This window comes from Psittacula echo, assembly GCF_963264785.1.
Source record: "Psittacula echo genome assembly, chromosome: 14".
NCBI lineage: Eukaryota > Metazoa > Chordata > Aves > Psittaciformes > Psittacidae > Psittacula > Psittacula echo.
This window is the reverse complement of record NC_137750.1, coordinates 8850986-8876011: the sequence shown is the minus strand read 5'-3', so window position 1 is coordinate 8876011 and position 25026 is coordinate 8850986. Positions and strand designations below refer to the sequence as shown.

General features: G+C 43.9%; 2 protein-coding genes across 4 annotated transcripts in view; one reads left to right on the top strand and one right to left on the bottom strand.

Annotated features, from left to right (window-relative positions):
• Window positions 1–13535, bottom strand: part of OGFOD3 (2-oxoglutarate and iron dependent oxygenase domain containing 3) — a 39955-nt gene extending 26420 nt beyond the window's left edge. Inside the window, exons 1-6 of one of the 3 annotated variants that reach the window (XR_013958001.1) lie at window positions 13257–13384; window positions 12199–12416; window positions 8100–8175; window positions 7124–7166; window positions 1132–1196; window positions 483–539 (exon numbers count right to left, since the gene is read on the bottom strand). Coding sequence is in view for 2 of the 3 variants with exons in the window: in XM_080629414.1 (XP_080485540.1) it covers window positions 483–539; window positions 1132–1196; window positions 7124–7166; window positions 8100–8175; window positions 12199–12416; window positions 13257–13348 (551 nt within the window). In the remaining variant the exon portion in view is untranslated. Of the gene's footprint in view, window positions 1–482; window positions 540–1131; window positions 1197–7123; window positions 7167–8099; window positions 8176–12198; window positions 12417–13256 lie in introns of all 3 variants that reach the window. The other 2 variants (XM_080629414.1, XM_080629415.1) reach the window with 2 other exon arrangements.
• HEXD (hexosaminidase D) lies at window positions 13370–23360 on the top strand (the record flags this gene model as incomplete). The annotated part of the gene is given in 13 exon segments (XM_080629413.1): window positions 13370–13422; window positions 13424–13739; window positions 13823–13932; window positions 14004–14091; window positions 14492–14656; window positions 16430–16613; window positions 17961–18032; window positions 18440–18635; window positions 19310–19392; window positions 20181–20259; window positions 20337–20438; window positions 20953–21042; window positions 21811–23360. Coding segments are annotated over 13 exon segments (1707 nt in total). The 3' UTR covers window positions 21980–23360.
• Between the last annotated feature and the right edge of the window lie 1666 nt (window positions 23361–25026).

Below are 25026 nucleotides of genomic sequence, written 5' to 3'. Positions count from 1 at the left end.
TTAATGTTTTGCTACACTTCATCCAAAAAACCCCACAAGCTCCTAATGCGGTAATAGCATAGGATTGTCTATCATCTAACACAACATCTCTTGGTTAGTATGTGTGCAGTAAGAGTCAACGCTAAAGGATTTTACATCCCAGCTATTAATGTTCCAGCAAATAAGCACGAAACTGAGACGAAGCAACTCTCCTTGCTTGCAGGGCTGCCATCAACCCCTTACACAGAAACAAAAAGGTGTGATGCTACCGTTGTTCTGATTACATTTACACGTAAAGCAGCCGATGTTATTGATCAGGGAGTCACCAAAAGGCCTTTCTACTTATTTTCCTCAAGGCATCTTAATTCTCAGACATTATTATTTTGAGCTGCATAATCAATTGGATGTCTGAATCCAAAGGACAATCCCCTCCCAACCTGCAGTCCACGCAAGAAATAAAGCTATGTTCTGTGGTTCATTCAGCAGTTATTGAAAAGCTTTACCGATACAATGCAAAATCCTCTTCTGTGAAGATGTCTTGAATTTTGTCCCCAAAGTACCTGAAAAATTAAAGGAGTCTGAAAGAGGAGTTGCTGAATCAAGAGTGCCTGACAGCATCAAGAAGCATTCTCACTCCCAACTGTGCTTTACCCACACTCAGAAAGTGAAAACGCAACACAAAAGAATCCTACAAATGCTTTTGAACATAAAACACCAAAGCATTGCTAAATGATTAAAAGGTAAAAGATTTAAGGATCAAGAGGCAGCAACGGTTAATGGAATACTACAGACATGAGAGGAGTCTGCCCACACCATGAAATAAGCACTTGGATTCAAATTTAAGAGTTCAAGCCACTTGATTTCTTCCACTGCTGACAAACCAGACTATAACTGTGAAAAAATACTATTAGTTACTGGTGTAAGCACTCTGAAAAGAAAGGTAATGGTAGTTCTCAAAGGGCCCAGTGCAACACCAGATCAGCTTCCCTGCCACAAAAGCACTATAAACAGTCATGGAAACTGTGGTGAATCTACCCAGCTCCTACAGTCTGTCATTTCTAATTCCAGCCCACAGGGTTTGAAAAACATGGAAAGGCAATGAGCACTGAAGGTGCAGGGTAACAAGAGGCAGCAAGCCAGAGCCCCCTTTACCTGTACAGATTAACAAAATGCTTCCCCAGGGAAAGAGCTCCGGAGTGCAAGTCCAAAATTGATGCCTGGGAAAGGAAACAAGAAAACAGAACAAATGAGCATGAAAAGGTTTTATCATTATTTAGCTATGACCTTTAACAACTGTCCCAAGCTGGCTCTCACTTTTCACAGCCTCCCAAGTAAAAATATTAGTTTCTAGCATTCAGATTCACATACTAATGCTTACTTTACAATTACAAACCTCCTGCAGTTTGCTGTAAGTGCATAAAATATTAAAGTACTATGAAAAAAGCACAGAATTTCTACTCTTGAGATTCAGATCTGACAGAGCAGTGCCAAAGCCTTCCTCCACAGGCTAGGAGGAAGATGCTGTGTTCCAAGATCCCTCCTTGAAGACATTTCCCTTCCACACAAAGATGACTAATTTTCCAATATTTGTGAAGCACTCGAATAGCAGCACTAATATTTATCTTGCCCAACATTTGTTATTAAAACTTCTCCTTCACCATGAGTTCCTGTATACTTCTCATATTTAATATGGACATAAAAGGCTGTTGAAAAGAACAATTATAATTCTAAGGCTTACTAGAGCCAAACTTTTTTGCCTCAGTTTCTAAACCACTGTAAAAGGAAACCAAAGAGTGAAAAGTTTCTACAGATGAAAATTCAATCTATTTCTTCATCCAGTTCAAGCTAAACACTTCTGCTGAGCTCCAGACCAAGCTACAAAGATTAGCATTCAGATTTGCCAGGAGGGAGAGCTACCTCTCAGGTCTCTAAATCCTCTCTCTAACTGAAGTCAAGTACATTTTTGTATGTCCCTTGCTGTCCACAAAATCCATGTTTGTTTTGCCTCACTTAACCAGTACTTAAAAATATGACTGCCTAATAGCTGGCTTATTTATTTACACTGGAAATACCAAGTAGCAACAGTTAATTAACTTGACCAGCACCAAAGTAATGACATCTTTGATATACAATATCCAGGCAAACACACTCATCTTGGATTTTGGCATTTCTTGATGCATGATGTACCATTCCCATTATTCTAACAAAATCCAAACAGTAATAATGCCAGTAGGTATGCCACCTGGAAAGAATGATACCTTCCATCTTACCAGCAACAGGAATTTCTGGGCAAGGTTGGAACAGCACTGTTTGAAGCCACTTTGTCTCTATACCCAAATGCAGACAGGCTGGTGAATGACCAGAAGCAAATTATCAGTCCAGAGGCATGCAAGAGCTGCATTGCTGAGCTAGCAACACAAGCTTCACGCTCACCCCTAGTCTCAAAGCACTTTTATCCCACCTCCTCTAGATCAATGTTGGAGGAAGACACTCATGAGAGTCTCTCAGTAAAAGAAAACTGCTGCAGGCTCAATTGAGCTTCAGAGGTAAATCAGGAGAACTCCACTAAAGTCTCCATCTGCAAGGGATATAACAACTTGCTTTTAATAAGCCTACCCAAATAATTCTATCTACCCCTTTGAAAACATACAAGGTAATGAACTATTCAAGTGGACATAGCACAAGCTTTTCAGACCCCCTCTTCCCATAGTTCTCCAAAAGCTTCAGAGGACTGTGAAGGAAACAAGTTCTCACACTCCTGCAAGGGCAGCTCTTGTAATAAGCTTGACTCAAGCTTCAGCAGCAAAATACGTTCATTTATTGCTTTCTGGTTCTGTGCAATTGTCTAAGCTACAGCTAGAAGCAGTTCAACTGCTCCCAGGTAGCTTCAAAAACATGCTTGTGATCATGCTGAAGCAGATTACATGGAGAAGTAACAGGACATCTGAAAAGATGAATTTAATCAAAAATCACATTGCCTTTCAAATACTTTCAGTGTGCTTCCCAGGCACACACATTTCTTCTGGCTTCTCAAGCTCCAGATGGTTACAGTTGCAAAACAACCAAGTGAATCAATAAAAGATACCCCCCAAGAAGTATTCATAGCTTTAAGGATAGTAACCAAGATGTAAACCTAGAAAAGCCAGATGAAGACTGGAAAGGAAATCTGAAAAAGAAAGAATATTCTTAAGGGTTGTTTCAGACAGGAGAAACAAGTGAATGTCAAACAGACAAGGACCTGATTAGGCATGAGCACAGAGCTATTTAACAGCAGCCTTGAAAAGAAACTGAAAAGCCTCTGCCATTTCAGAACATTAAACATTTGCAGCATTATTTCCTACACTGGGAAGAACACCTTAGTGGAAAACCCGGGTCAACACTGTTACTTGAAGTTCAGCTTTCTGGGCAAAGGTCAGCCCGCATCCAGGCTGAAAGCTGTATCCAGGTTACATGAAGACAGCAGGAATGCTGCAAACAGACCTATCCAAACATCTACTTCCAAGAGGCTTGTTTAAAGAACTTCTATAGAAAGTAAATTGAACTTGCCTCAAAACAATCAAGCACAAATATACGTTCTTGTGGGCTCTCAGTATTGTTAGCATCACATTCACCACTCCTAAAAATTCCAGAGGAACATGCAACTAACCATGACTTCTCAGCAGAAACAATCAATTTCCCAAACTTTCAAAGCTTGATGGGCCCTGCTTTTGATCCTCACTAAAAGAGATTGGTAACTATTAAACATACGTTCACTTCTACAGCAATTCCTCCACCCTTAAAAAGTTTTGATACTTTTACAGAAAACAGCAGAAACTGCCCAAAAAAGAACACAAAAGCTTATTTCTGTTTGTGTAGAGGAGCTGGTAGTGCCCCAAACCTTCCCACTCCTCCTATAGGAACATTCACACACTCAGAAGAGGGAAGAGCAATGGAGGTTCCACATGGCCACCAACTCCTGGGCACCAGCAAACTGACTCTCACAGCAAGGCAGTCTTAGGCCTTCAAAACAACCCCACCTTGAAATCCCTCTCCAGCTTCCTAGAGTTAAGTCCAGATAATCACACCAACACGCAGCTGTAAGTAAAGTGAAAGATATTGCCAAGTGCTATCAGGAGACTAATCAAGAAGGAAGAAAACTCTGCAGCCTGTAGTAGAGGTATAAGATAAGCCAAGTACTAAGCAGAGGCTTTATCTTCTTGCTGGAAAAAAGAAACCACAGAGCTGAAAGCATTTTGAGGACTTCAGAGGTTGGCTGGGAGGGCTGAAAGCAGAACAAGGAGGGATATGGTCTGCAGAACCACTGTGCTATGCATGGGTCAGTGGGCCCACATCAGAAGCCTTTGTTTGGCAGTACAGCTATACAAGTTGTTTGCTTCACCCAGTGATTCAGAACTTCAGTTTTCCCCTGCAAAAGGGAGGTTTAGGTGGCTACTCCTGCCAGTGCTGCTGCAACACAGGAAAGAGACTGCTGCTGAGGGGCTGCAACAAGGGGCTTCTTTTCTGGGGCTTCTAAATAAAGGCCAATAGGTCTGATGATACTAAAGAGTTTCATTTACACTAGAGAGATGTTGTGATGGCAGCACCTACAAAAAAGTAAGTGAATGAGTCATTACCAAAGTGACAATGCAAGCAAGGATAGTGTGCAAGAAAGTATTAAGTAGGGAAAGAATCTTAAAATCATTTAGGTTGGAAAAGGAGATGTCATTATCTTTAAGAAACCTAAGCTAGGGCAAACATCCCCAGAACTAATGTTCTTCATTCACAGAATGGGGATTGCAGAGTATAAATCCATTTTACAGAGACATACAAGGGAAAGCAGCATTCTGGTGGAGAAGATGCTCCTGTATGGCTTCTGTTTAAAGTCAGACTCGAAGATTACAACAGCCTCTTCCAGCCTCACTCCCTGTGTGAGTACAAATAAATCTAGGAGTAATTACAAAGGAAAAGCAGAAGCAAGCTGAGGAAGACAACTGGGACATGACTCCTGGGAGGTTTCAATAATTCAGATGTTTGCAAAGACTTCCTCAAAACAAAAGGATGAAAAAGGAAAGCAGTTTTTGTGCTACACTTCACTGCTCCAAGGAAGCTGGAAGGGTAGCAAACAAAAGGAGGAGTCACAAACTGGTCTTTAGGTCTTTAATAATTATATCCAGCACAAACACAAATCCACTTCTGTGAATTCAAAAGAAGTGTAAGAGATGGGGGGGAGAGAGAGATGAGAAGTGTTGCTTACAAAGGCATTAAGAGGAAATCAGAGAAAAAAAGCAGCCTGCACCCTAATAGAAATCTGAAGAAGTTTTATCTGGAAGCATGGAGAGATCAAAGTGGCTGAAGAAAGAATTAAAAAACACAAACAAGGAGTTATTTAAGGAATTTTTAAGGAAAAAGATCAGTCTTAGAACAACAGACATAACTGCGCGGAATTATCCGAACACTCTAAAGCCAAAGAAAATTAAAGCAACCAGCCAGACCTCATCCAACAGGCTTGAGGCTTGAGCAGCATACAGGCAAAGGAGCTAGGTGAAGTAAGACTTGAAGCATTTTGTATGTTATGTAGATAAGAGATTTGAAAAGATAAAAGGCTCAAACAAACAAAGAAAGTTTAATCTCTACATCATCAGCACACATCTAACAGTATTTAATGATATCTAGGAGTCAAGATGCACTGTTGGGAACATACCATGACATTGGGAATACAAGCACACACATCAAAAAAGAAACATGACAACAGCACAGGGAGAAAGAGGCATAGAAGAAACTAGGTGAAGAAATTGTATCCAAAGGCTTCTCTAAAGCATGCCCTCCTGGACCACCGCTCAGCCCTTGTTTTTAGCATCTTTCAGTGCTTATACACTGGGTAAGTCCTCAATGCACTATTACACAACTTTCTTCTTGGACCTCTCCTTGAGGACTAACAGCATGCAATGACTTTCTCACATTTACTGATGATGAGCAGTGTGAGAAGACTTAGATCAGAGCCCAGACATCTGAATGGACATGGGATTTCTTAAGAGACGTATTTCATTGAGGCGACAGAATCTTCCTCCCCTCTGATTTCCCTCCCTTTAAGAAAAAAAAAAAAAACAAAACAACAAAACAAAATCCCCACTGACAATGATGCGTCCAAAAATGATATTTACCTCAATTCATGCCTCTTTCAAGCCTTCTCTGCCTCAGCATCCCCAGTTCTCTGATCCCCAGCTGGATGTTAGCTCTCTGTGGTCCAAATCTACAATGGTCTGTGTCACTGGCCTTCTAATCCCTCTTTGTAGAAGCATAATGAAAAATCACAGGTAGGTCCCAAAAGAACAGGATAGGAAGCCCCTTTGACAACACTAATGACAGGAGTTAAGCTGGAGGTCCCCACAGGCACTGTAGCATAGGCCAAGCAGCAAATTATGCAACCACAGAACTGAACAGGGATCATCTAAAGGATTCTGACAGAACTGAACAGGGGATTCTAAATATATTGTACATGGACAACACCGCTTAAGTTTCTCAGTTACCATTTTTGCAGATCTTTCTCAGCAATCAAAACAATGACAAAAATCTTTGGTTTCAAAGAAAAAAATTCTCCTAATACATTCCCTAACTCAGCAGGGGCCTAAGGAAGTTGATGTATTCACAAATACTCAAGAAAATGTCTGTTCATACACAGAAACATCCTAAGAACAAAGACAGGGGAAAGAAATTAGAATAAGCATGCTCATTAAAAATGAAACCAAATCCACTTCTCTTTAAAGAGTATTACTCAGGGGTTGTCTGAGGATATTGCACAGCATTTTTTGTCACTACACAAAACCAATTTTCACATGATGCTGTGAACCAGTGCAGTTTAGTTTCAGAAGTCAGACTTGTGCAGTTCTGCTATAGAAACTGTTTCCAGATGGAGAAGACAAAACCAGTTCAAGAGAGGCACCAGAAATAGCACAGCTGAATAATAGGAAATTTCAACTGTATTGCAGAAGTCATGATTACCCTGCTAGCAGAAGTATTAATGGGAGTTAAAATAACTTCCCAAGCAATTGTGTTTCCCCCGAGTCTGAAAATAAGGAAAAATTCTCCACCTCCTTCAGCCCCCAAAATGATTTATAATCTTGCCTTCACAGTAAAAGAATGTAAAAAGTAACAGGACACTGCTCACCCCTCCATCAGATCCTCCCAAGGACAGTCCCCTCTCTGCTATTCTGCAGGCAAAACAATAACCTAAGATGAGAACTGAAGTCTGATTACTTTGCCCTTTAATGTCATCATTTACAACATGTAACTTCAGTAAGCGGTATCTGATGCATCAGGTAACCCAACTGAGTTAAGAGAAGCTGTCATTTATTGGAAACAGAATCTTGCAGCCTATTATGAAAATCAAGTATCTGAGCTTGTAGCCCCCTTCCATAAGTCCCCAACACACCCCCAAGTCTTTCAAATTCATTCTGGCCAAGTAAGATTAAACATAAAGCCACCCCTGGATCTTGATTCTTCAGAGCAGGGCAAATAAACCTGGACAATGCAAAAAACCTGTATCAAAAAAATCAGGACTCCAACTGAATTTGAGCTCAGAGTGGTCAGCCCAACTAGTAAGCAAAGCACTTACACAAGCTGCATGCCACTTTCAGCATGACAGTGATATTCCCCACTGACATGATTATCAAATGCAAATCATACTCAAAGAAGCCGGTAGCTTTTCTATGTGCATAATTTCACAGTGTCCCCTACGGTTTGATTAAAACTCACTGCTTGATGTTCACAGAGCACTCCAGGGTCAGCACCAGCTCATAATTACCCAGAAACCCAGCTGAAAGGAGGCTTATGTTGTTCTGGTTTTAAAGGCCAAATGGAACAGAAGGCCAAGTGAAAATCCTTTAAAACATACTTAATTGGTTTCCCTTTCTTCTCTACAACACTCATGTCCCATAGAGCTCCATAAAGGCAGACTCTATGGAAGAGAACTGCCTCCACTACAGCAAAACCAGGAAAAAAAATCACTTCAAAAAAAAGAATACTAACTGTTTTAACCAGTTCAGCCCATCCTCCTTCAGTTAATGTGCTCTGTGCTACACCTTAAACACTGGCACAGTCATTAAAATGCTCCTAAAAGTCTGAAGAGCTAAAAGAAAAATTACCTACGGATCCTTTCAGCTTCTTCCCTTGTAATCACTGCATCAGTCACACCTCTTCCACACTTCCTAGGCGTGCACCCTGGAACACAAAGAGGGGAGAGATTAAAAACCAGATCATCTTTCAGACAAGGCTCCAGCCAAGTCTCTAATGTTGTCCTACTCCGCTTTTGGATTCACAACATTCAGAAGGGACACTGGTGCACTCAGAATATTTCACATCACTTACACTACAAGAAAGTTACATCTTCATTTTGATGTGTTCTGCACGCAATCAGAGAAGACAAACCAGCCAATGTCATTGGTGATTCTACAGATTCAAGTCCTCAGGACTCATCTAAGCTACGTCACTTTCCCTACCATGAGTAGTGAGCGTAATTCATGGGAATTACACCCAATAAGCTGACAAGTTATTTCCTGCTACATCCATACTGAAATTCAACAGAATGGAGGTGATCTAAGTGGAATAAATCTCAACACACGAAGTATTACAGCCCTGGAGATGTGGCTGTCACATGACCCAGAGCTTCCAGTGCTCTGGTTAAGCAAAATGCACAACTTCTGCCTCTAAAGGCAAACTCCTTTTCCTGTTGATCTGAAAATAATTCTTCTAAGCCTTAAGTTTGCTAAAAATCTTTACAAATTTGTTACAAATTTTGGGATTACAATTGATTTACCGATGTTCCTTTGCATATCTACCACTTCAAGCTAGATAAGATGGCACTAAGAACCACTGTATTTGTCCACTGGAAAAGCAATGTTAACTTAGAAGAAGCAGTGAATTTGAACATTCTAACCACACTACTAAGAGAGTAAAAGCAGTATATTTCAGATTTGCTCAACCCCCTCCCTTCCCAAATACATATGGAAGCAGATAACACTCTGTATGGGGTGTCCATACAAATATACCTTGAAGGGAAGCTTTTTATATGAAACCTCACACAGAAGTGTTTTGAAGCACACAGCTTGGACATATGACAAGAAAGCCTCCTAAAATTCATGGCTAAGACACCAAACATGGAATTTTAAAAGCTCATGGAAAAAGCCAGCAGCACATTTCAGGTGAAGAACATATGAAACTTGTCATGAAATTAGAAAACTGGTCCACAGGTCTTCAGGCAAGAAGAAATAAGATCAATACTGAGCCACTGCAGACCTTGAGATGTCACACTTCATACTTGACTGCGGAAGATCCATAAAGAGATGTAAAGCCACCGAAGAGTTGGGATGAGCGCATTCCCTGACATCTGCCAATACCCCTACTGCTGCTGAACTGAGCTCCTCTTCAAGGATTATTTGCTTATCAGAACACAAAAGGGTGGGGGGAAACTCATGGAAAGAAATCAATCAATTCACCCATGCAAGTCAAAAGCATCCATCTGCTCTGATGGAAAGCAGTTATGGTAACCATGACCACAGCCTGACAGCAAGAGAAATCTTGACACAGCATGAGTGCTTTGTAGGAATTTCTGCTCCATCTTACTGGATATACCTTGGCTCTGCTCAGCTGTGCTGCAAAGCCCTCCATTTACACCAGTTTCAAGAAGAAAGAAGCAATGAGCAAGAGGTGTGTGGGTGAAAAGGTGAGGAGCACCAGCAACCTACCAAATACATACACAGTTGCCTTGCTTGGGAAGAGTCCCTCATTTGATAGACGCTTAAATTGAGTCAAAGGCACCCACACCAAGCAGAGTGTTTAAACACAGATCAAGAACCCAACTGGATTACAACACAGGTAATTAGTTCCTATCATCCAGTGACATTTCACTATAAAAAAAGTAAACTGCCAATATCCAACCCGTGCTTCATAACATTGTGACATCTTTATACCCAACAGAACATCAGGTAGAGTGCAGAGTACGTTATGTGATTTGTGATCGAGCTAAATCACAAATCTTTAAGTGGATCTTATGTTTACCAACAAAACGTTTGGGAAGGTTTTTTTAGTTCTAGGAGCCCACATTGGTCCTTCTCTGGCTGTTATTTTTGCATGCATCCAAGTTTAACTGGGTGCTGGAAGCTGTGACTGCCTCAGCCATCTGTCTCCTGTTCAGTACACAGGAAACAGAATGTAACAGGAGTCCAAATGCCTCAACTGCAGCTTTGTCTTCTACTTAAAATGGTATTTGGCCAAGAACCACATGCTGTCAAGACCAGGATGATTCACAGGAGTAAAAAGCCTCATCATGATGTTCCCCTCATGCTGTCCACTTCAAAGCAGGATATGAGGGGGGCAAAGATTTATCAGATACCATCCCCATAACCACACCAACAGTCCAGATGCTAGACCTTTTCCTCCACTGCTCACAGATTTCTCTGCTTTCCACATCCACTGATCTAGTCTCTGGAAAAGAGACTGCCTCCTGGGCAGTGATCACGGATGCTTTGCACATTGACACAATAAATCAGCACATAAGAGACTACACAGGACTTTCAGACACACTAATAGCCACAGTAGGTTTAAGTAGTTAACCACGTCTCTAGACTGCAGAAAAGGCCAAGATCTGATCCCAGGGCTCAGAATGCAGATGAGACTGTGCTCACAGAACACCTTCTGCAAATAAGTTAGGTGCCTGTCCTCTGAAAAATTATACTTTTTCCTGTATGAAGCATGTTTACTGGCAAGCAGTGCTATGGCAATAAACCCACTGCTCTGTGACACCAGCTATCATATCATTTGAAGCCCACTAGAAGCTCAGTTGTACCAGTTCAGTTTGAAGCAGGGACAGGTGCATAAATAGAAAGCTCATCTTAACTGTGGAAACTTTACAGCTGAGCATCAGACACCAAGTGATGACAGGAATGTGCCTCCTTCTGATGCAGAGCCACCAGCTGGGGATGTTGAGCCAGAGCAAAGACAAAGAATGAAAAGCTATTGAGTGAGAGGAAGTTATTTCCAAAGTGACTGAAGCTCCGGAGCTGGATCCGGTTTGGCAGACAGCCGTACTCCACCTTTACTGCCTCACTAAGCAGTCAGTAACACGGGGAGCAAAGAGCTCAGCTTTGACAGAACAGGCAGGCTCAGCAGCTCACCACCGCCCTCTTGTGGGCACCGAGCAGGAGACGAGAAGTGAGAAACAGGAGCAAAGTTTATCACGGCTTCCATTAACTACTTAAAACAGATGCACACACGTTTCTAATATCACTGATCTCTTTCTGAAAGCATAGTAGAAGGGAACACATGCTATCTGGGTTTTAGTAGATGTTTTTACATTAACTAATAAGCAGTAGCAAGCAAACATCTAATTAGAAAGCCAGAATACAAATTCTCACAAGGTGACATGGTTTTGCTTCACCTGGGTTGACACCAGCCACGTCAATCATTCTCAAACAAAGCCAAGAGAGGTCACACTTCACCCTGCAGTTCGTATTTGCAGAGCTTGCTCCCCATGACATCACAAGAATAGAGCACACATTTGTTCCTCCTCCTGGGCAAAACAGAGGGAGCATCAGCCTAGCTCAAGCATGCAAAATGCAACCTAGACTCCCACTGCTCTTCATCAGAGAAGATGAAATCCTTGCATTCCTCTCAAAGATCCAGTATCAACACTGTAAATAAATAAGTGCCAAAGAATATAAATAGCAATTTGACAGAAAATGGGCTCTGCTGAAAGACAGAGAAGCACTTTGCAGGCAGCATCAAAACCTGCTACACCATTATGTATCTCAAAACAAGTGTATTAGCAGCTGGCATTTGTGCCACTACCACTTGGTAGCAGCACAGACAATAGCCTAAATCAGTTCTATTCCACACTCTGTATGACATTTACCCACAAACTCATCCACAGACCTATTACAGGAATCAAGACAGTATGAAAAGGCACCAGAAACAGATTGAGCAAAATATTTGTTTCATAGAACCCAAGCAAAGCAGTTTCAGAAGAGAATTACATAGGAATGACAGAAAAACTTCACAGATGCAACAACTCCTGGGATGGCCCAAGAGGCCTGAACGCTTAGAGATGCAAACAATATGTACAGCAAGCAGGTGTCTGGCAGGAACAGAGGGGGTTTGCATTGTTAATTTGGTTTAACAGACATCAATCAGCAGCTAAGGTCCTCTGGAAACTGGTTCATCCCACTTCAGACAATCCTCTCCAAATACCTTCAAATCTCTTGTGGCTGTCATAGTCCTCAGAGCAGGGGATCTCGATGAACTTGTCCTGCAGGTTCTCTCGGCGATGGGCCAACACCTCAGTGACTCCATCCTCAGCACCCAGGTACCTCCAGCTCACGAGGGCACTGACAGCAGCAAAGGCAAGGAGCAACAATGCCCTCAGCCACCTCCACCGTGATTCCTGCTGGCCTCGGCTCCTCTTGGCACTGGGGAGGGAGACAGGGACAGCTCCACATAAGCAACAGACCCACTCCAGAGCCTGTGACGGACCACTCCAGCCACCCACTACCAGACCCCTGCATCCAGCACTGGTGAGGCTGCACCTCGAATCCTGTGTTCAGCTCTAGGCCCTTCACTACAAGAGAGACACTGAGGTGCTGGAGCGGGGCCAGAGAAGGGAACAGAGCTGGTGCAGGGTCTGGAGCCCCACTGTGATGGGGAAGGGCTGAGGGACCTGAGAGGGGTTCAGTCTGGAGAAGAGAAGGCTCAGGGGGGACCTGATCGCTCCCTACAACTGCCTGACAGGAGGATGGAGCCAGGAGGGGCTGGGCTCTGCTCCCAAGGAACAAGGGATGGGACAAGAGGAAGCGGCCTCAAGCTGCACCAGGGCAGGTTTAGATGGAGCTGAGGAACAATTCCTGCCCCAGAGGGTGCTCAGGCATTGGAACAGGCTGCCCAGGGCAGGGCTGCAGTCACCGTCCCTGCAAGTGTTCACACCCCGTGGGGACGAGGCCTCAGTGCCATGGGTTAGTGGTGGCCTTGGCAGCAATAAAGGTTGGACTTGATGAGCTTAAAGGTCTTTTCCAACCAGGCTGATTGCAGGATTCTGTGGAAGGGGAGGCCTGGCACCCGACTGACCCGGCACCTTCAGTACACACAGATATTCACAACCACCCGCAGCTCGCCCCCAGAGCCTACAGCCACTCTCCCGCAGGGACCGGCGGCGCTGCCACAGGCCGCTCCCCTCAGCCGCCGGCCCTGCGCACTGCCGCACCCGTGCAGGTGGCAGCTGCCCGCCACAGACACGCGGTCGGTCCCGCCGGTACCTGCTGTGGCGGCAGCGGCCTCCGCGGCCCGGCCCAGCCACCGTCCCGCCGCTCTCGGGACCCCGCGGAGCCGCCCGCCGCTGCGGAGCCATCGCGCCCGTCGGCACAGAGCGATGCGCTCGGGACTCCCCCGCCTGCCAGGGGAAAGCAATCGGCCGCCGAGCAGAAGCGTCTCAGAGGAGCGGGCAACAAAACACCAGGAGCAGCGGAAGGGCCAGCACTGAGACAGCGACCGGACAGCGCCGGGACACCGGAACCGGGACAGAAGGCCGCGGCCGAGCGCTTTATACCAGCGTACCGCGCCGGCGGCAGGCCAAACCAATCGATGCGGACCGGCTGTGCCGCGTCGAACGGCAAGCGCGCAGTCCGGAGCAATCGAGGGCGGAGCGGCGGCATGCGGAGGGTATGGCGGCGGGCGGGCCGCGGCGCCTGGTGCACCTGGACATGAAGGGCGCCGCGCCCCGCGCAGGGTACCTGGCGGAGGTGAGGCGGAGAGCCGGCGGTGGGGCTCCGGGGAGCCCGGCCCGGCCCGGCACCACCCGCCGCTGTCCCCTCCCGCCCCTCAGGTGCTGCCGCTGCTTCGCGCCCTGGGCGCCACCGGGCTGCTGCTGGAGTATGAGGATACCTTCCCCTACGCGGGGCCGCTGGGGCCGCTGCGGGCACCGCACGCATACAGGTACCGACGGGCGGGCCCCGATCCTGACCCCCACCACGGTCCCCGACCCCGACCTCCTGCTCTTCCCGCAGCCCCGGGGAAGTCCGGGCCGTGCTGAGCCAGGCGAGAGCGCAGGGGCTGGAGGTGGTGCCGCTGGTGCAGACCTTCGGGCACATGGAGGTGAGCGCCGGCCGCGGCAGCAGGGTTTAGACGCCTGGGAGCGGGGGACTGGGTGAGCGGGGTGATGGTGGAGGGGTGGCTTTGCTGAGGAGTCATCATCACTGCCAGCATTGCAGTCATCCAGCTCCCATCAGCTGTGTGCCCCGGGCATTGGGGTGATGCTGCACTGACCGCCCTGCTTCCCGCGCCCCGGGGGGTGCTTCGTGGTCAGAGACCCCCACGACAGCCCGAAGCTGCAGCCGTGCCCCTCCTGCCTGTACTCGTGCTGTGCCCTGAGCTCACACGCAGCCGAGCCCCAGGTTTTAGCAGGACCAGTGTTAGCAGGGCCCAGGTGGCACGGGGGGACGCCGCTGTTCCCTGCACGTTGCGGCTGTTCCCCGAGCTCTCCTTTCTCTTGCAGTTTGTGCTGAAGCACAAAGAGTTCGCTCATCTCCGGGAGGTGAAGGCCTTTCCCAACGCCCTCAACCCACATAAGGAGGAGTCGCAGGCACTGATCAAAGCCATGATTGACCAGGTTATGGCACTGCATGAAGACATAAAATGGTTTCACATCGGATGTGATGAGGTGGGACTTGTCTGGAGCCAGGAATGTTTTTCTTGTCAGGAAGGGCCAGGCCCTCTGCATTTCAGTGGTGCCCAGGCGACGTTGGGGTAGGATTTTGAGGACAGAAAACACCAACTCAAGCCAGTCTAGAAAAGCCTTTTTGAGAATAAAATGAGCCAACACTGTGCCCTTGTGGCCAAGAAGGCCAATGGCATCCTGGGGTGTATTAGAAGGGGGGTGGTCAGTAGGTCGAGAGAGGTCCTCCTTCCCCTCTACTCTGCCCTGGTGAGACTGCATCTGGAATATTGTGTCCAGTTCTGGGCCCCTCAGTTCAAGAAGGACAGGGACCTGCTGGAGAGAGTCCAGCGCAGGGCGACAAAGATGATTAAGGGAGTGGAGCATCTCCCTTATGAGGAAAGGCTGAGGGAGCTGGGTCTCTATAGTTTGGAGAAGAGGAGACTGCGGGGGGACCTTATTAGTGTATATAAATATATAAAGGGGGAGTGTCACGAGGATGGAGCCAGGCTCTTCTCTGTGGCAAACTATGAGAGGACAAGGGGTAATGGGTATAAACTGGAACACAAGAGGTTCCACTTAAACTTGAGAAGAAACTTCTTCTCAGTGAGGGTGACAGAACACTGGAACAGGCTGCCCAGGGAGGTTGTGGAGTCTCCTTCTCTGGAGACATTCAAAACCCGCCTGGACACATTCCTGTGTAACCTCATCTAGGTGTTCCTGCTCTGGCAGGGGGATTGGACTAGATGATCTTTTGAGGTCCCTTCCAATCTCTAACATACTGTGATACTGTGGTAATAAGTAATTCCAGTAGCACAGGACATCATGTCTGTTGAGCTGAATGAAATATCAGAAGTATTGAAGACACTTTCTGAAGTGTCTTTCTTAAGGCTAACTCAGCATTTGGTTTTAGGTCAAATGAGTATTTAAAGTGAGATATCAATTGAAGGTATTCAAAAAGCATCATGTGAGTTTGGATGTAAGATGTTGGCTCGTTGTTCTGGCCAACTTATTCCAAGTAAGCCCTTTCATGGTGGGAAGTGCTGGGGTTTTTTATCTTGGTAGTTTGTTTCCTTGAGGAGGAGCACCTTGAGTTTTCTCCTGTCTCAAAGTTTCTTAAAACCATCCCTATGGCACACAGATCCCTGAAACCCATTGTGATCATCTTAACTGTACTGATACTATTTAGTATTTTCTGTCCTGTTGTGTGGGAACCAGTGGCAGGGAGCTGTAAGCTTTTATAAAGCAAAACTCTATTTAGGTAGAATAAACATAGTTTAGATAAAACCTGCTCTAAACCAGCAGAGAGTTTAAATGCTTACCCAGCTTAAGAGGCCCAAATCCACCCTCTGCATAGGACAGGGATGCTGGGGCTGCTCTTGGATGTGCCCCCAAGTCAATTCTAGATTCACTCAGAGAAATCTCTTTCCCCAAGACAAGAAATTCGTTTCATATAATTCAGGACCTAACGGTTGCTAGATTTAAACTGATTAAATCTGATGAAAGCTACTCCCAAAGACAAACATGCATTAATTATTCTTTAAATATTTTAGTTTCTATAGGAATATTGCCTTACACAATGCATTTAGTCATGACTGCAGTCTCCTGCAGACTGATAGAAATGCTTGCAGTGTCTTCAACACTGAGAGATGCTTTGAAATACTCAGTGTGTCACATCTGTGCAATAGGTTTTGAATGCTGTATGATTTCATGATACTGTGTCGAACTGTTCCACTTACTCCTGTACACAAAGTCAGGATTATTTGCTTGATGTTTCAGGTCTACTACCTCGGCGAAGGAGAGGAGTCAAAGCAGTGGCTGCAGCAACAAGGCAACACTCCAGAGAAGCTGTGCTTATCCCACATAAAAGCAGTAGCAAGTTGTGTGGCCTCATCTTACCCCACTGTGACACCCATCGTGTGGGATGACATGCTCCGAGGGATAAGTGAGGAGACGTTGGCAGGTGTGTGGCCGTTGATGTGGTGAGTCAGTTTTTGTAGCATACAGAAAATGTTCATACAACCAGTTAAAACACCACATCTGAGAATAGCTGAGATAGGGCACAGTGACACAGACTAGAGAGAAGAGACACTCAGTCTTGGCTACATCACAGACTTTCTGCATGACAGTAGGTAAGTCTCAACACATACTTTAGTTTTGCAGCTGGTAATACGAAGTGACCAATGAAAACACAGCAGTTGCCGTCAATTCTGCTTTCTTTACACAATAAAAACCCCAAAACTATTCGCATCTGTGATCTCAGTTTAAGTTTCTGTGCCTCTCACCACCTACTCATGTTAGTTGTTGCTCTGTGCAGCATCTGGTTCCCACAGAGAAGCTGCAACCCTGTAAGCATCTTTGACAGTGTATGTGATCACAGTGCATCATGAGGAACTCTGATACTGAACTGTGGGGTAGCTCCAAGAACTTGACATCATGAGTCTTGCTGCTTGAAAAATAGGAAACCACTGCTAAACTGTGAGGAGTCCCAGCACAGATGGAGTCCCAGCATTTTCAGAGCCACCTTATATGTCTGCTTTAAACAGATTTAGACAATACCAGAAGAGCTGTGCAGCTCCTCCAGCAGTGACTGACCCGTTCATGGCTTTAACAGTGGGAAGGCAGCCCAAAAAATGCAGTGGGATTCATGGAGTTTCCACAAACGCAGCACAGCTCCTAGGAAAGTGCACTCTACTGCCACAGGCAAAACCAGACTGAACAAGCTAAAATGGGATGCAGTTAAAATACTGAGTTTCTGTACAATTTACTGCAGTTTCTCTAGGGATTGCTTTCTCATGTTTAAAACTAGTCAGGGGTTGATTATTAGAAGATTTTAAGCTAAACCTGTATCTTTACTTGTACTTTAAAGGCATCTTGAAAAGCGAAGTTCTGTGCAAACACAGCTCAGACAATCTTTGACTAAAAGGCTGAATATTTCTTTTGAATTTAGCTGAAATCTTGTGTGTAGAGTTTGTAGCTCAGCTAGTTCAACTAGCAGGTATACAGATAGATGCAAAGGACTAAGAATGAGATGAGTTTGGGATGAACAGGCTCTCCCATGAATTGTCACTGCTGATCCATATTAGTGGTTTCAAAACGTCTGAGGACTTAGTGGCCCCTGGCACATGAAAATCAGACGTTCAAATTCCAGCCAGGCTGAATAAAGGCCAGGGGCACTTCAGCTGTAATTGAAGGGTTCTGGTGACAAGCCATAGTTCATTCAGTCATGTGCTGATACACCAGTAATACATATGTAATTCTCACTTTTAACTGGCTGTTTTCTGTGACTTAAAAGAACTCTTTCTTTCAGAATCTGGGGTGCCACAGCTTGTGCAGCCGATGGTCTGGGACTACGCAGCAGACCTGGACGTGGAAGGCAAAGGTTTGTACATCTCTGCTGAGCTGCATAGAAGTAATTATTATGCTTTAATATCATAAACATAGCCCTTGCTTGGTTTCTCCTAATAGTTGCTACTATTTATTTTCTTTCAATAATCAGCTGTCAGATGATGTACATTCTCATTACATGCCTACAGTTCTTAACATTGCAGCAATTTAGCAATTCAGGGGAATGGAATATAGTAGCTGGGCACATGAAACCAGGAGGGCAGTCACCAGAGCAGGTTGCTCAGAGAGGATGTCAAATCTCCCTCCTTGCTAATGCTCAAAACTTGGTGGGATAAGCCTGTTATAACTGGACTTGAGTCCTACTTAACTGGAGCATTACAAGTTAAGGCTCAAAACAGAGAAAAACTTGTCCTGTAAGTGTTTTTTTTTGTCTTACTGCAGTGCATCTCATAGAGAAGTATCGTAGATGTGGCTTCTCCAAGGTGTGGTTTGCTAGTGCTTTTAAAGGAGCTACAGGAGTGAATCAGTCTCTAATCCTTATTGGACACCACTTAAAAAACCATCTTCAGTGGCTGAAAGTGGCAAGCAAAAGCCCTGCCGATGTCCTCGAAGGTATCGCACTGACCGGCTGGCAGAGGTAAGGAACATCCTTTTAAATGGTTTTAAGGATCACTCAGAAGCAGACTTCCACCCAAAACTCCTGAAGAGGTCCAAGGAGGCTGGGGATTTAGAAGGGAACTTTGCAACCCTGCATTCCTTACTGTTGGTTACTGCTAGACCTTAGCCACTGGCTACAAAGCGTGGATTTCAGAGTTCTAGGTAACCAGTACAGCATTAGTCAGCAGGAGTGATTGTTTTGGCAGACACCACCAACAACAGATTCGATCTGAAGGCTTAAATGTACTTTGTGCCACCTTAAACTGCTTATAGACAGCATAGTTAATACATGGTGTAGATCTGAACATCTAATGTGGATTAAAATAGAACGAAGTTGCATAAGAGAGAAAAATTTGTTAATGCAATGAAGGAGAAAAAGGAGTTTATGCAAGTCAAGAGATCTGAAAGTATACCAGAGAGCTGAATTCCAATTTCTGTCCCTAATTTGGCTTGAGAAAATTAATTGCTTTGTACCTGTTCTTATTAGTAAAATAAGAACACTTGGTGTTTCAGAGATAGAAGGTCCCTTCTTGGAGACAGAAATCAATGTTTCTAAAGCTCTTGGAATTTTAGTGATTGAAATATTAGGACTTCCCACTTTTTTAGTGTGTTCTAACCGTAGAATGTTGAATTAATGAATGTTTTCTTACCTAGGTACGATCACTTCTCTGTTTTGTGTGAGCTTCTCCCAGTGGCAATTCCATGCTTGGCTGTATGTCTGCAAACACTAAAGAATGGTACAATGACAACTTTATTCTCTCGGCTTATGCCTAGCACAAGGGTGAAGTGACACTGCCCCAAGGTTGGCACAGGCTTATCTTTTGAGGTGGTTTGACTATCTGATCATGGTCTGCATTATGAACAATAAATGACACATGTTGCATGTTTGTGATACGGGAGCAGAGAAGGCTCTTGGCTTAGGTATTTAAAAATAGCCATAGTATGCTAATCATTTATTATGTTCTCATCTGCAAATGGTCACAAACTTCTTCATGTTCCTACTAAAAATAATTTAGGCAGCTGAATTGCTTTCAGAAGTGACTTGAAGCACCATTGGTATATAAATGAGACTCTTAGATATAAATTAATGAGACTAAATGAGATTTAGATCTTGTTTACATGTAAAAGTCATTGTGACTAATCCAGTTTCATCTAGGAAGTACATATCAGGTAAAATACCTTTAGTTCCTGGTTTCTTCACAGGCAGTTGCCAACAGAACTTTCGTCTTACTGCATTTCTTATTTTAAAACTAAAAAACCCCACAACCTACTGGTTTTTAACTAAGGCACTTAAAAATATGCAGTGTTCATAGCAGCTCATAGCTAGGAAGTGCTTTACCTAGCACGAGGCAACTGTGTGAAACACAACTTACTCCTCCCACCCCTTGTTCTGTCTCTATTTTACCTTCTAAAAAACATCTTCACCCAAGGAGAACCAAGCCAATGCAGAGTACTCCTGAAAAACCCTTTTATGAACGTTTTGGTTATTTAAGCTCCTTTATGTATTTCCACTGTCTTCTGCCAGGTGGTTATTCTGACAAGGTTAAAGAAAATGTGGAAGAGCTCTTGGGAATGTCTAACCTGGAAATTGATACTTTCATGAGGTAAAATTCCAGCTGTAGGATTCGGCTGCTTCTCATGGTGTGGTGAGTTCAGAAACTAATGGATCTCTTTTGGACAGCACAAGTCTGGGAACCTTTCCTGGGAGCAATATCCTCACGCTTGTGACCGAAATTAGTTTCTACCTCAAGTCATCAGTGGATGAACTTCTTGAAAGGAACAGGTATAAGGTTTATGTTGATTCTCTGCTGTCTGCAGGAGTGTTGGGCTGTATCATCTTAAAACAGGGCATAACTCCAGCAAAGCGATTTCAACATTAAGCTCTGTTTCAGGCATTGCATCCCTATGTATTGACACCTCAGCAGAACATAGCATTTTGATTCAAATTTAAAGTATTTCAGCAGGACTCCTAAATAGTATGTGCTGCCTTATCTCAAGAACCTAGTTCTTCCCTGAATTACAGCTGTTATTTAAAGTTAAAATTATTTTTAATGGTGTGGTTACAAAAAATGGAGCTTGAAATAAAACTTAAATTGCAACACATGATCAGTTATTCTCATCTGCCAAGAACAGTCTTTTACAAGCTGGATACATAGACTTCAGTTTACTTACTCCGTAAGCATTCTCTCTGTTTATGCAGAAGTAGTTCAGCTAAAGCCCTGTCACCTCCCTGCCAGCATACAAACAGGTACATTGCTGCTGTGTCAAAACCTGCTCATGCTAACATGTGTTTTTAGGTATGTCACAGGCTGGTTCAGCCCCTACCACAGGAAAAGGAAGATTATCCATCCTATAATAATGCATCACTTTCAGCCAGATGCAGTAAGGTAACACCACTGACTTTGCATTATAGGGGAAACAAAATCTGTCATATTTTGGCATTCAAGTCCATACAGCTTTGAGTCCTTGCCTTTTGAACTGTTACAGAAGCATCAGTGGAAACTAGACAGCATGAAGCATCCATGTTACGGTTTTAAGCTGTTTGTCTTCTACTGAAAAAATATTTTGAATACAAGAACAAAACTGGTCTCTGACAAACTCTTCCTTGTACATGGAGTTACTCCTGTACAGACCTGCTGCCTCTTACAGCAGTTACTTCCATGCAGGAGCTCCCTGTGGGCAAGGTTCCAGGCAGGGGAAATAAAGCCAGACCACTCCACCTTGCTCCTGCCACTATGAGCTTTACAGAGCTTGTCCTAGACACCATGCTTGTTCATGCTAAATAATTAGTACTTTTTCTTTGCTGTGGTAAGGTGAATATCCAACTGCATCCACTCTTCCTGATTAAAAAACAGAATTAAATTCCCAAGTCTCACAGTAAGTTTCAGTTAGACTTAAAATGTGTCTAATGCTTTTTTGAGTTCATATTTGAGTACTGTAAAAGGCATTGCTTACAGGAAGTGCCAAGATTAATGGTACTTAAAACACAAACCTTTTGCATCTGCACAAAGTCCTTTGAGCTCTAGTAATAGATGCTCCTTTCCTGTAAAGGCATTTTAAGGCCTGTACTCCCTTTAGAAGGCCCAGGAAGCCAAGCCTCCCTTGGGGCAGAGCTCACCTGCAAATGTGATTGTTTCTCTCTTATTTCTGCTTAGTCTTCTCTCCAAGTGGAGTGGTGTGGTGCAAGACCTTCAAGCAGCCATGGAGGAGGTTTTCCACAAGTGTACTGTAGAGGAGTGGATGGAGGAGAATGTCTACCCCAGCCTCCAGAAGTTGCAGCAAGTGGTGGATGATTTAGACGAAGCAATAAAGGCACAAAATTAGGGACATTTCAATTAGTCTGTCTTATTCCATGGGAAAACACAGCTAGTGAAAATCAGCAACTAGTCACAGAGCTAGTTTGTCATCTTGAGAGTTGAAGCAAGAACTATGGTGAAAGAAAAGTGACCTGAAGGCATCCAAGAACTTGTTAGTGTATTAGGCTCCAGCTCTATTTTAATTTTCCTGTCTTAATGCATTGCTGAGCCTTGAATCACCTGCCCTGTGAAGGAGATTTGCTCCCCTTGCATAAGAGAACACAAGAGTCACAACTCAGCTCTTTTACAAGGCAGGAGAAAAAACCCAGTTTCTTCCAATTCCACTATTAGTAGTAACAGACTTTCTTCCATAACAATGACCTGGAAGTTCTATGAGTTCTACTCTATTCAGTAGCCAACGTGTTCTCCTTTTGCAATTTCTAGAAAATGCAAGATTTAGGATACTTCAGACATGCTTTAGGTCCTTGCATTCTGTACTGTGACTCAGTCTTTCAGCTGCATTGAGGTGTCCTACCATGCCATCACGACAAGCCCTTCCACAGCATGTAGCAGTTACTTGTTCCAGATTTTGTTTTGGACTTCTCCATTCTTTGAAATACATGAAACATCAGTCTTAAATCCAGCTTTGGTGAGCTTGAGATCACGAAACTGACCTCCAGCCTGAGCAAGGAACTGCTGTTGATCTATTCACGAGGCTACAGCAGATATAAGAGATGTACCATCATAGTACAGAGCAACAGGGAGCTCTGGAAAAGGAGCTTGTTAACCAGCAGTGATGGTGACACTTGGCTGTGTGGGAAAGCTGCCTTAACATGCTGGTCTCCTAAACTTCTTACCAAAGCATCAAAGCTAAGCATCATCTCATCCCCCCAGAAAAGCACCATCCCAGTCACTTTAAGGCGTCCATTTCACCTGAGAGACTGCACTCATTCACACTTGAAGCATGACTGAAGTCTACTGAATATGAGGGGGAAATGTTGTTATGTTATATTCTGCTTTAATGTTGAACTTGTAATCACGTATAGCAATATATTTTGTGGACTTAACTACAGCATTCAGATAATCACCACAATGGAAAATCAGTTCAAAAGCCTAGTAGTTAAGTAAGTATGTTACTTTACCATGAATATTCAAAATATTCCTGTTTGCTTCATTTACTGCTTTCTTGAAAGTCTTATTTTAGAAGCACAGGTATTGACATTTACTTGGAACAATCTATTCTAAAGATCACAGCTCTAGCTACATGAAGTACAGCATGAGACAAATCTAACCTATTTAATGAGAGCTACAAGTCCATATGCAGATTTTTATCTATGGAATCAATGGCCATGTAAATCTTAATTACAAAAGCCACATACCTTGAACTAAACAAGATCTTAATTTATTTTACTTTAATAAATCCTTTGATACTCAAGAAGTTTGTGGAAACTTGCTTTTCTTTGCATGTGGCATGTTGGTTTGGTTTAAGGGGGGGGAACAGAAATAGATTCACCTGTGGAGAGTGGCATGTATCAGCTTAGATGAAATTGAAAGCTGGACTGCTGCAAAAGTGAAAGCAGAGTCAGTAAAGAGCCAGGTATTTGGGCTTCCTTTACCCCGTCCTCCAGCCATTATCTCCTTCAGTAGATCTGTGCCAAGCAGTAACTCAGACAGCCATTAATATTTTTGCCCATTTTAATTAAAACCAATCTAAAATGCTACAGTGACACAAAAATTATCAAAGTTGATTTTCTCAATGCACAGGTTTTTATAAAAAGACACTACAGAAGGCCTTGCAATTTTGAACTAGCAAAGCAGTTTCTAAACATTTTCCTAACATTTTTGCCTCTCAGCAGTCTGTTACAGTGTTAGAACTAGCACAATTTACTATGGAAGGCAGGTTAGTTTTTGGTATATGTTTAACTTCATAAATACAGCACATGAGGCAGATATCAGCAATATAGGATAAATACTTCTATTTCCTTTGAAGGATTGATCCTACTTAATGGAATACCTCAATTTGTGAAATACCTGCATATTAGATTCTAGCTTAAATACAGCTTTTCCCTCTGTACAACATGCAGTCTAACTGTTGCTCAGTGCGACAGCTAAGGCCATGATCCATCCGACCACATGCATGCGAGAAACGCCAAATGCGCTCTTCAAGCTGAAGGTGAAGCACCTGCCAAGTGGCACTTCCCATACAGTTATATTAAAGGATAGAAGAGAAAGTGTAACTTCTATGGGGCAGTTTAGATCTAACCTAAGGGCTGTTACATAGGTTTTCAAGTCATTTATAAGTCATATGAACTACAGCTGTCCAGGCTGTAGTTACCAGGCAGCCTGAGAGGCAAAAAGTTAATACATCCCTGTAATACTCTTCTAGGAGTTTCTAATTTCCTAACCCAGTCATTCCCATCATTCCTTTTAGTACAAGCCACCTTATATCAGGTACACATACGGCTATGTTTACTGGGCCTTTTTATTTGCTAGGCCCAAGAGAATCGAGGAAAAGCATTCCAAAAAGCCTTCAGCAAAATAGTGGAGTGGCAACAAGATCAGAGAGGACTAGTGGATAGAGGTAAGAAAAGAACTTGTTCTGGGTTAGCACCTGCTGCTCTCAACAGTTCCTTCAACTTGAGGAGTCCACAGGCATTGCCGTAACCAAATCCACATTAATGGCAATTTGCAAGTTAATTTTCCATGCACACAGTTCTTGCAAAACATGAAAATCTAGCTGTTCTAACTATAAGAAACAAGGCTTTTGAAGACAGGAAGCTCAAAACCTGGATCAAGAGAAAACACATCAGCCTGTGATATACATTCATATACAGCATCATCCAACTACCAAGACAAGACATTCTTTACCTGCTCCTAGTTACATTCATCAGCCAGCAGTGCCCTACATACAGCCCACAGGCAGAACCCTCAGCGTTCAAAGACTTCACTCAGTCTCTCTTCATGTACAGAACTCGGGTTCCCATTTGAAACTGCTAGTTTGTACAGCAACAGAGCTGCCACAGCAAAGTGGAAATGGCACAAGAGAGGATTACACCAGCTGTGCCAAGTGACAGG